The sequence below is a fragment of the Etheostoma cragini genome, chromosome 12, assembly GCF_013103735.1.
Source record: "Etheostoma cragini isolate CJK2018 chromosome 12, CSU_Ecrag_1.0, whole genome shotgun sequence".
Taxonomy (NCBI): Eukaryota; Metazoa; Chordata; class Actinopteri; order Perciformes; family Percidae; genus Etheostoma; species Etheostoma cragini.
Window position 1 is genome coordinate 19880968 of NC_048418.1, and position 15888 is coordinate 19896855.

At 42.0% G+C, this 15888-nt stretch overlaps 1 protein-coding gene across 2 annotated transcripts in view; it reads left to right on the plus strand.

Moving 5' to 3' along the window:
- lig1 (ligase I, DNA, ATP-dependent) overlaps window positions 1-15888 on the plus strand; it is a 58370-nt gene that overhangs the window by 13255 nt on the left and 29227 nt on the right. For both annotated transcript variants that reach the window (XM_034886786.1, XM_034886787.1), the window contains exons 8-17: window positions 3296-3382; window positions 6885-6941; window positions 9336-9394; window positions 9872-9985; window positions 10126-10292; window positions 10679-10755; window positions 10971-11062; window positions 13973-14072; window positions 14258-14343; window positions 15222-15337. In XM_034886786.1, coding sequence (XP_034742677.1) covers window positions 3296-3382; window positions 6885-6941; window positions 9336-9394; window positions 9872-9985; window positions 10126-10292; window positions 10679-10755; window positions 10971-11062; window positions 13973-14072; window positions 14258-14343; window positions 15222-15337 — 955 coding nt within the window. The remainder of the gene's footprint in view (window positions 1-3295; window positions 3383-6884; window positions 6942-9335; window positions 9395-9871; window positions 9986-10125; window positions 10293-10678; window positions 10756-10970; window positions 11063-13972; window positions 14073-14257; window positions 14344-15221; window positions 15338-15888) is intronic.

Genomic DNA, 15888 nt, shown 5'->3' on the forward strand with positions numbered 1-15888 from the left:
TCTGAACACAGCCGTCCGACTCACATACATGTGTAGGGCCCGGACAGGGCTCAACATGTGAAGCCTTTTCTCCTCTCCTGAGCAGAGTGGAGGCGGGTGGAAAACCCAGAGCACCACTGAGGGGCACCTGTAGGCTGACTCCACCACCTTAGGCACAAATGGTGGGTTGGGCCGCAAACAGACTCTAGAGAGCCCTGGGGCAAACTGGAGACAGGTTGGCTGAACAGACAAAGCCTGTAAGTCACTCACTCGCTTTGCAGTGGTTAAAGCCAAGAGAAAAGCTGTTTTAAGAGAAACAAACTTCATCCCTACTGCCTCCATAGGCTCAAATGGGTGATGGAAGACCGATAAGTCCCATAGAGGAACCAGGGGCCTGGAAACCGGGAGCTTGCGGTGTGCCTCTTTCATGAAACGACAAACTAAGGGATGTTGCCCAGCGGGCTTATCCCCAAAACCCATATGGCAGGCTTAGACAGCAGCAAAGTACACCTTAATTGTGGAGAAAGCTTTTCCTTCATCCATCAGATCAGGAAACACAGCAGGTCCACCACAGAACACTGAAAAGGGATTGTATCCCTACGTTCGCACCACTCCTCAAAAACCCGCCACTTTCCACTACAAAGAGAGCGGGTGGAATGCATAGAGTTGCACATTTGGCCATGGGTGAGCTAGAGCATCCACACCCAGCGGTGCATTTACGTCTGACAGAGAGAAGAGCATTGGACACTGTGTGTTTTCTTGCAAGACGAAGAGATCTACGGCTGCCTGACCGCATCTCCGCCAGACCCGTTCCCCCACTTGTTCCCCCACTTGTTCCCCCACTTGTGGGTGGAGAGTCCACTCTCCTTACAGAGGATTCCCCCGTGACAGGAGATCTGCACCCCTGTTTAAAACGCCTGGCAAGTGTGTTGCTCGAAGACATAGCAGTGTCACGCTGCTACACAAAATCACCCTGCAAGCTAACTTGTGTAGCTGTAGTGAGCGATTTGCCGCTCTTCACCCAGTTTATGTTGAACCCCGAATCCCTGAGATGAGTTATCACCGTACTGGAATGGGAGCAGACCAGATAGTCATCTATGTACGAAAATATTCTGATACCGCTGTTCTTCAGTGGAGACAGCGCCGCCTCCACACACCTGGTGAACACCCTTGGTGAAAGCCCGAATTGGATGGCTTGGTATTTGTAGCCTCTGCCCTGATACGCAATCTGACAAATTTCCTTTGTGCGGGGTAAATGGCAATGTGGAAATATGCATCTGAAAGACTTATCATTACAAACCAATCCCCCGGGCGGATTGAACATGACGAGCACTTTGTGTGTTAACATCCTGAATGTGTATTTTCTTAGATGTCTGTTTAATTCAATTCAATTTTATTTATAGTATCAAATCACAACAAGAGTTATCTCAAGACACTTTACAGATAAAGTAGGTCTAGACCACACTCCAGAATCCACAAGGACCCAAAAGTTCCAGTAGTTTTCTACAGAGCAAGCAACAGTGCGACAGTGGCGAGGAAAAACTTTCTTTTAGGCAGAAACCTCGATCAGACCCAGGCTCTTGGTAGGCGGTGTCTGACGACCGCAACTGTTTAACACACGGAGATCTAAACTCAAGCTGGTACGCTTGTTTGGTCCACTTTTGGTGCGCTCCAGAGTTTGTTTGTCGCGTACTGATCTGCCTAAACGAACCACACCATGGGGGAAAACAAACTCAATTAGCAGTGTATTGCTGCTTTGTCACTTTGAGGTCATGATAACTCTTAACAGCTACAAACTATTTTTAGGTCTAGACGACTAGAAGGGAGGAAATTCATTTTTCATCCTCATATATATATTTTTTTATTACTGCCTTGTGTGATTTAGTGTTGGGAGTGATAGGCAATGCATACCATACAAAGTTAACCGCAAGAGTATCTCTCCTCTTAATGATTTCAGGCAATTAAATTCAGACTCCAATGTTTAAAAAACAATTACGTAACATTGCTGTAGTAGTAATTGACTCCTGACATAGGTACTGGTATTTTTCTTCTTTACTGTAGTAGTTGTAAAGTAACTTGTGAAGTTTTCTCCCAAAATAGTCACTACATTTCAATGTATCTGTTTCCTTGTTATGATAATAGTGTGCATGACTTTCCGTCTCCAAAGAGATAAGTGATGGATTTTTCAGTGTCTATAACCGCTGTTGCCATTTAGGCCTGTTGCAATATCAATATATCTATTAATCGCATGATAAATAAAAATGAGGTTTATGATTTCCATTTGTATGTTTGCGTTTTCCTCGGCTCTCTCTCTACCAAAGTGACTGGATAACCACTCTTGGCTCCTTAGCGTAACAAGGAGTGAGCCATCTAGTCACTTGTCAGCTGCATGATCTCTGTGTGGGGAGGCGGGACTCCTGGCGTAGCCAACAACAGATTGCAGCAGAAGTGCCGCATGAGTAGAAACGCTAATTGAGAGTTGGAGAAATTAAGAAGAAGTAAAAGAACAAAATAGATGGAATTAGTTTCATAGCCAAATGCGACAGCTGCAGTGTGGGAACACTTCGGATAAAAACCGAATGACCATGGTGACCCACTTAACCTGAGCGAGCTGGTATTTCGCTTTAGTTGTAAAACAGTAGCAACTAAACACAGCAACACAACAAATATGCACCTAAAACACAATCATCCAGTGTAGTTTTCCGAGCTGGGAAAAAAAGACTACAACAGATGGGCCGCCTCAGTCTTCCCGACAGTACACAATCACTGGAGCGTTTAGACGACTAACAAAGTACAAACAGGAGTGTGCAAAATGATGTGCACTCACAGACGGTGTAGTTTGCTTCATTGCTAAAGGGATGCTGCCCATTAGTATCGTCAAAGAGCCAGCATTTAGACTAATGCGCGCTCTCTCTCTCTCTTTCTCTCTCTCGCCCTCGCTACACACCCTTCTGTGGTCATAGACTGCAATTCACTTTCTCTTTATTTGAACAATGCTGAGATGCTGGAAAAATTATTTTTAAAAAGCTTTTTGTACATGAGGCATCTGCTTCATCTCTTTGGCACTCTTTATGTCTGAGTCTGTTTAATATTTTTTGAAGTGCAATTTTGTTAACCTCCATTTTATTTAATATTTTTGGTTGTGTGTGGTTTTTATTTAGGTGCATTTTTTGTTAACAGACTGAGAGTCCACGACAATATTCTTGTTTATCGCAATCATTTCTGGGACAATTTATCGTCCTGCAAAATGTTTTACCATAGCAGGCATTCAATGAGACGCTTAATTTGCTAAGTTTCTCGCTGTGTTCTTCTTTAGTGAGTCAACCGCCGGACAAACAGACTACGATCCGTCCAGGCCAAAATACCATCCTGTGGACCATGCCTGCTGGAAGCAGGGCCAAAAGTAAGTGCAGCCCATTCTTTAGCCCCTTTCCCACTAACTACAACCACCTATCAACACCCTCTAACATATGGCATTTGTTGTTGTTGTTGGGACAAGTTAAAATCTGCATTAATTCCTGGGACTAATGACTAATAGTCACAGAGTTTATCAGCGGTGATGGAAACATGACACCTGGGTGGTCAGTCACGCTAATTCTTGCTCCCTTTCCACTACGATGCTAATACAAAACTAGCATCGCTCTGTCTGATTGGTAGGGCTCGGTATCGTTCAAAGAGGTTTGATAACGATACAGTGAAAGTTTTCTATGACTCTACTTACACTTATTAGTGTTGATTTATAAAAAGTTATAAACAATGTATGTATGATGCAGCCAGGATGGGATTAATATGCATTTTGTCAGCAAAGAGGTCAGGATGGCCCTTTTCTGTCTCACCTATCCCCTCTGTCTCTGCCAGATCAATAGAACTGAAAACCATTTAACATATAGAAGGAACCCGATTGTTTCCCACCAGGAAGTAACCTTCTGTCTCCTGTCCCCTGGGGTCTTAGTCTAGGCTAAGACAATACAATGCTGATTAATCTATTGATGTTAGTTTCACATTTACACGACAGACCCTTTTGCTCTGTAACCAATAACAACCCCCAAAGGGGCAGAGTTTGAAGGAAGGTCCTTCCTCACTGGACAGCAAAGATGCACTGGCATGTTGCAATGCCTACAACGGACCAATGTGAATGGATTTGAATGCACCAGGTAAAAAGGGAACCGCCCCCCGGTGCAGGGTGGATGCAGGGTGGGTGCAGGGTCAATCTGTGTGATATTCAGCACTGGTTTCACGGCACTCCATCAGGGGAAGCATGAGTCCAGTCGGCTGTCAACTGCAGTGTTATGTTTGTTTTGTGTTTTATTGTCTTTGTCTCATCATCTTCATCATTCTGTTGCATTAAACCTTTTCTTAATTTTCAATTGGACCCTCAGCCTTCTTCCTCAGAGATCCAACAAACACGATGTTAGTTACAAAATTCTAACACTAGTAAATTATCTGCCATGTAGAAATATCAGTTCCAACAAAAGAAACAGGATTTATGAGGTTAGTGATGTTGGACTGCTAGTATTTTGAACACAACTGTGTGTGGAACTCTCCACTCTGGACACTTAGCAGAACATTGCTGAATCTGTAAGGTGACCTCGAACTTAAGCAGGTGTTTTGATGCCTTGTCTCGTGTCTGTCTGTTTCTGCGTGTGTTGTTTTGTCTCCCTTCCTCCCATCTTTCCTGTTTATTTTGTTTTGGGCTTTGGGACGTGTTCTTTGTCTCAATGTATTATTTGTAATTGTTTGTTACTTTAAATATATAAAATAAATAAAAATTTGATCACAAAAAAAGAAATGACAATAAACCGGAGCACGTTTTTCCCCTAGCCAGACCCTTCTTGGCAGCGCTATGAAGGAGGGTCTGGCACAGCGAGACCAGGTATTAAATGACGAGGCACTTTTTGATTCTCGATACTACGGAGGCAATGAAGTCAATGCCTAAAACGTTCTGAGTTCGGTAGCCAGCCCTAGTTTTGTGTGGGTTTTAATTGGCTTTAAGTACCAGATTGGTGAGTTTACTAAAGCTTTGTCCGTCACAGAAAAAGTCACTGCATTGGTCTGGGTAATTTTTCGTTCATTTGATTTTCGTTATAAATGACAAAATTTTATATTGAAATACAAGGCTTTTTTTCCTTTCCATGGTCCAAAGGGGATGGAAGAAATTTCAAACATGCTTTTATTTTCATTTTCTATTTCATGTAACAATAAATAAATCACACAAATAGAAATGAAAAATGCCATTAAAAGACATTGCGAATAAAAGACATTCATCTCAAAACAAGGTCATGCATCTGTGTGAGCATATACAATCGCTTAGTCATGTGGTAGCTGGTTGTAAGCCTACCATCGACGGTTACGATTTTATGGCTTATACTTCAATTCTTAATGGAAAAATTGTATTTTTACTCCCAGACCCCACTGTGGGCGGGACGGTTAAGCTCTTTTTCCAATGCAACAGCACCGATGTACCAGTGTGACTTTCAGCCCAGGCTAAATTACTTTGGAGATCTATACTCTTGATAATGCTTTGGGGACTTTTATTTTATAACGTCATATTTATTTATTTATTTATTTATTTATTAATTAATTAGCCTCTCCCTGACTCTCTGTCTCTACCCAACACAGACAACTTCGCCCAAAGAGAGTCTAACTAGCTGAGAAAATAGAATTTCAGTACACGGTTGTAACGTTAGGCCACCGATCTCAGCAAACTTTCAGTTGCTGCCGTTAAGCATGCTGATCTGGCAAAGAGTCACCGCCCGTTCGGGATCAGATCATGGGGATCAGACCTCCGGTGCTGGGTCTAATTTTCTAATGTTAGCTGCCACCAGCCTTGTGACCTGCATCCTCGCCGTTTGCTCCCTGGTGCTGACTGACTCTGGTCCGTCTGCAGAGCTAGCGTTACCCGCTCTAGCTGAGCTGGGGAAACTGCCTACCTCATGATCTATTCATATTTTTATTTTTTTTTTTGCAGACAGTGATATGCTGGGATGCTCTGAGGCCAGGCTGGCTTGTTTTTAGTCTGAGTCTGTGAGATAACCAAACTTCCTTTGAGTAAATAAAATTAGACGGAAATAAATAACAGTCTCCTAAATTAAATAAAAGTAAAACCTATGTATTTAGGCTATTGAACTATAATGACTTAATGACTAATGCTAGTGTTTATATGTAGTGCCTCATTTATGTATATGCATTAGGGTTTCCAAAGTAATTTTAGCCTGGGCTGAAGCAACACTGGAACTATTGCAATGGAAATGAGATCCCGTCTCTGAATATGAGAAACTGGCCTTTTTTTGTTTCTTTTTCAAGTAATTTTATTTTATGTTTTTGTAAATAAAAAATCAAAACCTATTTTAAATGTCTACTATCCTCTTTTAACCATGAAAAGGAGAAAACACCTTCTATTTCAATTTCAAATTTTGCTTTTTAAAACAAAAATCAAATAACCCTTTTTTCATTATTAATACTCGTTTATGAAATTAACAGAAAAGTAAACAGACCACTTACAAATGATTTTTTGTAATTGAAGAAACATTTTCAAATATTACAACAAAAAACATCAGCTTCAGAATGTATAAAACACATTTAATATCATGATTTATCTGAGTAAAGATCTACAGAAAATATCTCCTTGGGAGGCTTTTGTTGTAAAAAACTCTTCTCCTGTAGCTTAACAGATTTATTTTTGCATATCAAACATAGTAAGGAAACACTTTTCGGCCGTGGCAGCTCTGACCTGTGTCGTCCCTGCTGTTGCTTTAATGAGGTCTGATAACACTCAATCAAAGCTCATTCTACTCTTACACTAATTGCTAGCCGCTCTGAACAGCTGAGTCAGTTAAATGCTGTGAATTTAAAAATTTGTCGGTGTAAATGCTTTGCCTACTAACGATGTGTTCATCACTCTCCAGAGTGCCGTACTTGGCGGTGGCTCGCACCTTTGAGAAGATTGAAGAGGACTCTGGCAGGTAAGAGCTCCATATGGAGAAAAAGGTTGCTTTTTCTTTTTCTTACTGAATGAGGTAAACACCATTTGGGAGAACGTGATCCCTACTATGTTCAAAGGAAACAGAATATACCAAAGCGTGCATATACAGTGGTGTGAAAAGTGTTTGTCCCCTTCCTCATTTCCTGTTCCTTTGCATGTTTGTCACACTTAAGTGTTTGGGAACATCAAACCAATTTAAACAATAGTCAAGGACAACACAAGTAAATACAAAATGCAATTTGTAAATGAAGGTGTTTATTATTAAAGGTGAAAAAAAATCCAAACCATCATGGCCCTGTGTGAAAAAGTGATTGCCCCCTAAACCTAATAACTGGTTGGGCCACCCTTAGCAGCAACAACTGCAACCAAGCGTTTGCGATAACGTGCAATGAGGCTTTTACAGCATCCTGGAGGAATTTTGGCCCACTCATCTTTGCAGAATTGTCCTAATTCAGTTACATTAGAGGGTTTTCGAGCATGAACGGCCTTTTTAAGGTCATACCACGACATCTCAATAGGATTGAGGTCAGGACTTTGGCTAGGCCACTCCAAAGTCTTCATTTTGTTTTTCTTCAGCCATTCCGTGTTGGACTTGCTGGTGTGTTTAGGATCATTGTCCTGCTGCAGAACCCAAGTTCGTTTCAGCTTGAGTACACAAACAGATGGTTGGACATTCTCCTTCAGGATCTCTTGGTAGACAGCAGAATTCATAGTTCCTTTTATCACGACAAGTCTTCCAGGTCCTGAAGCAGCAAAACAGCCCCAGACCATCACACTACCACCACCATATTTTACTGTTGGTATAATGTTCTTTTTATGAAATGCAGTGTTCCTTCTACGCCAGATATACTTGGACACACACCTTCCAAAGAGTTCCACTTTTGTCTCATCGGTCCACAGAATGTCCCAAAAATCTTGGGGATCATCAAGATGTGTTGTGGAGAAATTGAGACGAGCTTTGATGTTCTTTTTGCTCAGCAGTGGTTTTCTCCTTGGAACTCTGCCATGCAGGCCATTTTTGCCCAGTCTTTTCCTGATGCTGGAGGCATGAACGCTGACCTTAACTGAGGCAAGTGAGGCCTGCAGTTCTTTGGACGTTGTTGTGAGGTCTTTTGTGACCTCTTGGATGAGTCGTTGCTGCGCTCTTGGGGTAATTTTGGGCGGCAGGCTACTCCTGGGAAGGTTCACCACTGTTCCATGTCTTCGCCATTTGTGGATAATGGCTCTCACTGTGGTTTGCTGGATTCCCAAAGCTTTGGAAATGGCTTTATAACCCTTTCCAGACTGATAGATCTCAATTACTTTCTTTCTCAATTGTTCCTGAATTTCTTTGGGTCTCGGCATGATGTGTAGCTTTTAAGGATCTTCTGGTGGACCTTACTGTGTCAAGCAGCTCCTATTTAAGTGATGCCTTGATTGTGAACAGGTGTGGCAATAATCAGGCCTGGGTGTGGCTAGAGAAATTGAACTCAGGTGTGGACAACAACAGTTATAGTATGTTTTAACAAGGGGGCAATCACCTTTTCACACAGGGCCATGATGGTTTGGATTTTTTTTCACCTTTAATAATAAACAGTTTCATTTACAAATTGCATTTTGTGTTTACTTGTGTTGTCCTTGACTATTGTTTAAATTGGTTTGATGTTCCGAAACACTTAAGTGTGACAAACATGCAAAGGAACAGGAAATGAGGAAGGGGGCAAACACTTTTTCACACCACTGTATATATAAAAAATTGTATACACAAAATGACCACTCAGGCTTCCTGCTTGGAATTTCTGCAATATAATTAGACAAGTATTTTCCAGCCAGAGAAAGTGAAGAAATTGCATAAATTTTCAGGGGAGGCCAGGGAACATGAAGACTGTTTCATAGTTGGGTCACTTTCTAGGAATGCTCAGGAATTTCACACTTGGGTTTCATTTTATTTGGGGTTTCAGCTTTAATTTTCTGGAAACTTGGCTGATGATTTTTATAACAACTCTTGAGCAAGAAACTATAAACGGAGAAGAAGTATAGTTTTTTATTGAAGGAAATGCATGTGATTCTTGACTTTACAAACCACAACCTTAATTGAGATTTGGAACTTAAGTCTCTTGCCAATACATTCAAAACACCTTCACAGACTTAGTTTTTTTTTTTACCTTTTAAGGATATTGAATTACAAACGTCCCGGTGATGACTATTTTCCCACCCACTCCAATTGATGTATAGTGTTTCATAAATTACCTGTTCATCTGCCTCCCCAGCTTCCATTTCCGATTAAAACCTCCAGACAAATCTCATTTCCTGCCTTCCAGTATTTACAAGATGGTTTTAACATTCGTTTAACTCGTCTTCCTTGTCTCAAAGCAATCCTGTTGTCACTTCCCAGGCTGAAAAACATTGAGACGCTGTCGAACCTGCTACGCTCCGTGTTGTTGCTCTCTCCAGGTAAATGGTATTTTATCTCTCCCATAATGCACACTGATGTAACTACACAGGCAGCTGGCTGCCAGCCACTCTATCAAGGAGATGATGATGATGATGAAGCCAGGTTGCACATAAAAGTGCAAGGATGAATCGTGTGTGTGTGTGTGTGTGTGTGTGTGTGTGTGTGTGTGTGTGTGTGTGTGTGTGTGTGTGTGTGTGTGTGTGTGTGTGTGTGTGTGTGTGTGTGTGTGTGTGTGTGTGTGTGTGTGTGTGTGTGTGTGTGTGTGTGTGTGTGTGTGTGTGTGTGTGTGTGTGTGTGTGTGTCCGTCCATATGTCATAGGTTTAGTGTAGCAGTTCGATGTGTGTTGCATTTGGTCTTTTTACTTGTGTCTGTGCTTGTCTTTGTAGGCCTGTACTTTAGCTTGTGTGTTGTATCTGTGCATGCTTATTTGTTCTGTGTAATAATGTGTGTGTGTATGCGCGTGTTGTTTTTCCAGATGACCTGTTGTGCTGTGTGTACCTGTGTTTGAACCAGCTGGGTCCTGCCTACTTGGGGATGGAGCTTGGTGTTGGAGAGACGGTTCTAATGAAAGCTGTTGCTCAAGCAACTGGTATAAACACACACACACACACACACACACACACACACACACACAGCCATTTATTCAACCAAACACTTACTTGTGCATTCTCAGCCTAACTGCTCATCAGCCAGAGAGGCTGCTATTTACTGTCTCGCTCTTGTTTCCAGGGCGTCAATTGGACAAAATCAAGGCAGAGGCGCAGGAGAAGGGAGATTTGGGCCTTGTGGCCGAGAGTTCCCGTAGCAACCAGCGCATGATGTTTCAGCCGGCCAGTCTGACAGCAGGGGGCGTGTTCAGGAAATTGAAGGAAATTGCCAGCATGAGTGGGAACTCGGTAAGCCAGGGAATAACATTTTCATTAGGCGGAAAGCAATCCTGGGCAAATATTGTTTTCACTCTATTTGGCTCTCAGCATTGTGGTCAGGGGAGGGAAAAGAATGAAAATGTTATTGTGATTGTGTATCAAACTAGGAATTGTTTGTAAATTTGTCTACTTCAAAGGGAAGAAGGTAATTGTTCAGCCTTTGGACAAGTTGTCATCTGGCTGAAATCTCCAGAGCAATTAGTTCCTTTTTCATCCCCGTAGACTCTTTTTCTATTTATTTTTTTTACACTCTGAATTGAACATGGAGTTTGTACTCAACGGTGACCTCAGCCTTTTTGCATTCTGTTTCTTCAACTCTTCCTCTGTGAATCTCAATTGCCTCCCGCCCGCCTCAGGCCATGAATAAGAAAATCGACATCATCAAAGGCCTCTTTGTGGCATGCCGCTTTTCCGAGGCCCGCTACATAGTCAGGTAAAATTACACTCTCACACACATACATGCTTGGCTGTGTGTGTGACGACAGGCACGCACAAAAACCTGTATGTATGTATGTATATATACACAAAAATATCTCAGTGCCTTCTTATCTCTGTGTGTGTATGTATGTATGAGGAGTTTATCATAAGCAGCGGGTGCAAACGAGCATCAGCCTTGACAACTGTTGGTCTTATGGTTTTGATCAACAGGTCCCTGGCTGGGAAGCTAAGGATAGGCCTGGCTGAGCAGAGTGTCCTATCTGCACTGAGCCAGGCTGTGTGCCTGACCCCCCCTGGACAAGGTAATCTTGAATTTTAAAGAATATGTTCACAATTTGTTTAAGTCCTTCTTACCGGGTTAGTTTGGGCTCACCAGAGTCACACAATAACAAACTAATGGATTGAGGCAGCGTAAGACCTGCAACTCATGGTCTGTGAGGTAGAATTACTGTTTTTTTTAAGTCGTCTGGTGGCTTTTAAGAGAGTAGAATGATATACAGGCTTCAGTTCCCCTTCTAGAAGGGCTGTCTGACGAAAAGATAATGTGGTGTAAATATTATAAATATAGCGTAGACCTAAACTGATAGGGATTTCTTGAGGTGGGTCTTCTTTCAGGTTGCTAGGTGTTTGGCTGCTGCCCCGTCCACAGCAGGACATCGCTTAGCTACTGCATCAGTACTCCTGTGTGCTTTCCCAAACGGGAGGGGGGGGGCAAGCGCCATCTACTATAGCTAACATTCAGACTATGGAGAAGTAGTTGACGTTTCATTTCTGGGAATGTTAATGTGCCGCCGAAAATGAGGTTGAATGTCCCTCATTTTGGCCGGATTTCGTTACCTTCCTCTTTCTTTGTGTTGGCATTCTAAATTCTGGTGGATTTATGACTATGGTCAGATCTCTGCAGGATGAATTTAGACTGCTAGTTAGACTGTCTCTCCAATCTGAGTTTTCTGTTCACAATCTTCCCACCAAAACAAGTTCCTTCCCAAGGCTATTTTGCAAAGACACCGGTGCTTAGCGCCGCCCAAGACGATTGGTTAAATGATTCTTTAAAGCTCCCATGGCATGAAAGTGAAATCTCAGGTGGGCCTATCTGGATCCTTGCCCCTTATGAGGGCAAGGTTACTTCCCCTTTCTCTGCTTTGCTCACTCAGAGAATTTGGCCCACCAATGAGAGAGACATCATGGCTTTCAAACAAGCAAAGAGGCAGTTGGTCAAGGCCACACCCCCAGCTTCCACCTTTCCCCCTTCTCTCCTTCTCAAAAGCTACAGACTCAGAAATGGTACATACTAAGGAAAATCCTTGTGGGACTGGCTCTAGGGGCTGTAATTCTATACCAAGGCTGAATTTTGGGGGAAAATTAATTAATTAGGATATGGTATTTGGGGACCACTGAGGTTTATGTAAAAGCATCCAAAGAGCACTATGTAATGGACCTTTAAAGAAATGCCAAGAAACCACATGGCGTTTTTTTCCCATCACAGAATATAAACAATAGTCATGTGTACATTGAACCAGTTTGGGTTCTGTTTTTTTTAGGTACAGAATCCCTCTTTGTGTTACAATTCCTCAACCACAGCTCATAGGAAACCCTGTCCAGTAAAAACACAAACAGGGAACTTTGTGCTAAAAAGACAACAAACTTAATTTGTGAAACTTGGACTGCTTTAACTTCATATTAGTGTGGATTTTGTCCCTGTCTCTGGAGAAGCTGGTGTTTCACCCTGTTTACTTGATAAAAGTTTTGTTGCCACACTAAAAGAGATGCTCATGGGCCGTTAGAGCAAGTAATCGTAACTTTAATGTCAAGAACTTAAATCTATAGTTCTTAGTTTCTGTCTCCCCATGAAGAATTCTAAGTAATGACAACAAAACTGTTGGCGCGTCCAGATGACACAAGCCTTATGTTATCGCTCACGACCACCCCGCCTCCTCCACACAGTTGCTAGTAGCCACCATGCTAGCCACGGAAGACATGGTGGATTCAAAAAACACGGACTCTTCAAAAGAGGTCATTACCTTCACTTGAGTTTTTGCACGCAAAAGTCACCGGACAACACAATCTTCTAAAAATAACCATACTGAGAAACACAGAAAGTTGTGTATGATAGTTTCAATTAGCTTTGTAGCAACACACTTGGCAATGGCTTAAATGTAACGGACGTTCATAAATATAAAGAAGTTACTCACTAAAGCTTTAACGCTGTGTTTAAATATTCTATATAATTCTAATAAATGGATCACTCAGATTGAAATTTTAAACAATGAATGTACAAACATAACCAATATATAACTAAATGTGTCTTTCAACACATGTTGAATAAAAAAAAAAAACCTTAACACAAACGTAAATCTTGAAGTATGTGATTGGGTAAGAAATTGACGCATCACCAATATGCTGATTTCATGACTTTGTGGAGGAGGTTCTGACCACCTGCTTTCAGCACTGATCCGACCTGCTCTCACCAACATCCACTACACCAAATGAAATAAATGAATTCCTGACTTATTAGTGTTTGTGGCTTTCCCATGACTGCAGGTATGTTTTAATAAAAGTCCATTAGACCAGAGGCTTTATATTGATCTGTGGTCTGCTCTGGAAATGTTTTTTAATTTAATCACGCAGGGCAACTCAGAGCAAATAGTTTGTAGCGCTGAAGTGGATCTTTACAGTGAATTATTAATTTAGATAAATTAGTGTTCAGTCATATTTTCAATTTATTGTAAATAATAACGTTGAATTGGGAAATAAAACGATTAATTTGGCCTTCTCTCTTCAATATTGTCTCAACCATTTCAACCACAGTGGGACTGCAATTAGAAAAGAATAAAATGCCTTCATTGTCATTGCATCATTAAAATCTGTAAGGAGCCGCTAGTTAAACCAAAGAAAGGAACACATTCTCTCCTCACCTTCATCTATAACGTTCACATGATGATAATAAGTATATAAATAAATAGATAAATGAAGTCGTTAAAAATGTATTTGAAAAATTGCACATTAGGAATATTGCACACTGGTTTGATCTTTTGGTTGAGTCCACCCAGTATTGTAGGAAACTGACGCGCAGCTGTACACAAGGCATTGTGCGTCTGTGAAGTCTTGTGTATTCTCGGGCTTTCAAAGTGCGCCTGAACTTTCATCCAGCAAAGGTACGCACTTACACAGATCTCTTTGAATGCTCCCCCCCCCCCCCTTCTCCTTTATAGGTTTACCTCCTGCTGTGATCGACGCAGGGAAGGGTATGAGCACTGAGAGCAGGCGGGCCTGGATCGAAGAGAAGAGTCTCATTCTCAAACAGACTTACTGGTAACCCAAGCCTAAACAAAACCATCTCCTTTCACTTTATAGTCTCTCCTCTGCACCACTACAATGCCTAATCCCCCTCAAGCCACATCGCTCGTTCTGCCTCACTCATTCTTCTCACTTCCATTTTAGATGATATTGATTTTTTTCTCCCATCTCCCACTCAATCCCCATGCTCTCCTAAACAGTGAGATGCCCAATTACGACGTCATCATCCCTGTTCTGCTAAAAGATGGCATAGACGAGCTACCCAATCACTGCAAGCTCACTCCAGGTAAGCAACCAGTCAGGAGCAGAAAGGCTATGAGATCCAAAACGGTGACTGGTGTGTGTTTATTGATCTGTTTAGTGAAGTTGAGTGAATTATTTTAGTTGACTCATTTGTCATGGAACGATAAAAGACAACACTAAACTAAGGATTAGCTCCTAATTACGGTTGTCAAGCAATTTGTGATAAGGAGCCTTGGCACCAAGGTAGAAAAGGAATACCACCATCTGAACACTAAATTGGGAAACTAAATTGGCCGTTGTTGCTCAGCAAGACACATCTAGCACAGAAACAATCATTTTGGTGGGGCTGGTCCATTCTAAAATGCGGGATGGTTGTTAAAAGAGCTGTAGAATTTTTTGGACCGGCTAGTTTGAACACAACGTTACTGTCCCATCATATCTGGTGCTGTAAGATTAAATCAAAGGCATTTGGTTTGGTGTCTTTCATTAAATCACTCCTCTGCTGCTTTTGAAGCTTAATTTAGCAGTGCTGCCCAAGGGGATGGGAATCAGAGAACTTTCATATTAGGGCCAAATGAGTGTGAAAACAAACAAATTTTAACTGTGTTTTTGTCACAGAAACAGTTGGTGCTGATGTAGGAATGTGTCATCGACGCACATTTTGCAGCTTTCGTTTTTTTTTTGCAAAAACGTATCCGAGATCTGCCTAGCTTTCACAACCTGGCGGCCTGTTGGAAAGAGCCCCGCCCCTCCTCCCCTTCCTCCACAAAGTGGCCAATGAAGAAAACTTTTAGTTTAGCATTTTAGTTTCTCAACTATTTAGAATTCATGAAAAATGCATGACCATATTTTTGTCTTTTGTATCCCGCTGTTTTTAGCAGTTTATTTTCACAAATTCTCACACCAACTTTCTTCTCCCAGGTGTGCCGTTGAGACCCATGTTGGCTCACCCCACCAAGGGTGTCGGCGAGGTGATGAAGAGGTTTGACGAGGCGGCCTTCACCTGCGAGTACAAATACGATGGAGAGCGAGCACAGGTTTGTGCGAACGTCGGTGGCCAAAGTGACAAAGTGCAACTGTTTGTTTTCTTTGCGTTTGGCACCAGACATATGCCTGCTGAATTTTGGAGTCATAAACCTTTGGGCTGTGTTTTTTGAGTATGAGGTATTGCTGTTCTGTGACTCCTGCTGTGTTTGTTCTCTCTCTTTTGCTCTCTCTCTCTCTCTCTGCGTGTGTGTGCTGGTATTCTTTTAAGATAAACAGTATTGCTGCTTTTGCGCTGGGCCTGTAGGCAGGGGAAGCTACTTCTGCCATCGTGGACCGGGGGGCGAGACATGAAAAAAAGGAACACGTACACAGAACGGGAGACAGCAGTGTGGCTGACAAAAATTTTGAGAGAGACACAGCAAGGGAGAGATTGTAATGTAACCCCCCTTCAGCTGTATTGTTAATTTTGAACAGTCACGCCAATAAAGTTCCTTTGAACTGAGTTGAATTAGACAGAAACGGAGAGACCATGGACACAGTAAGCAAAACAGATGACGTCCTTTCTCTCTCTCTCTCTCTCTCTCTCTCTCTCTCTCTCTCT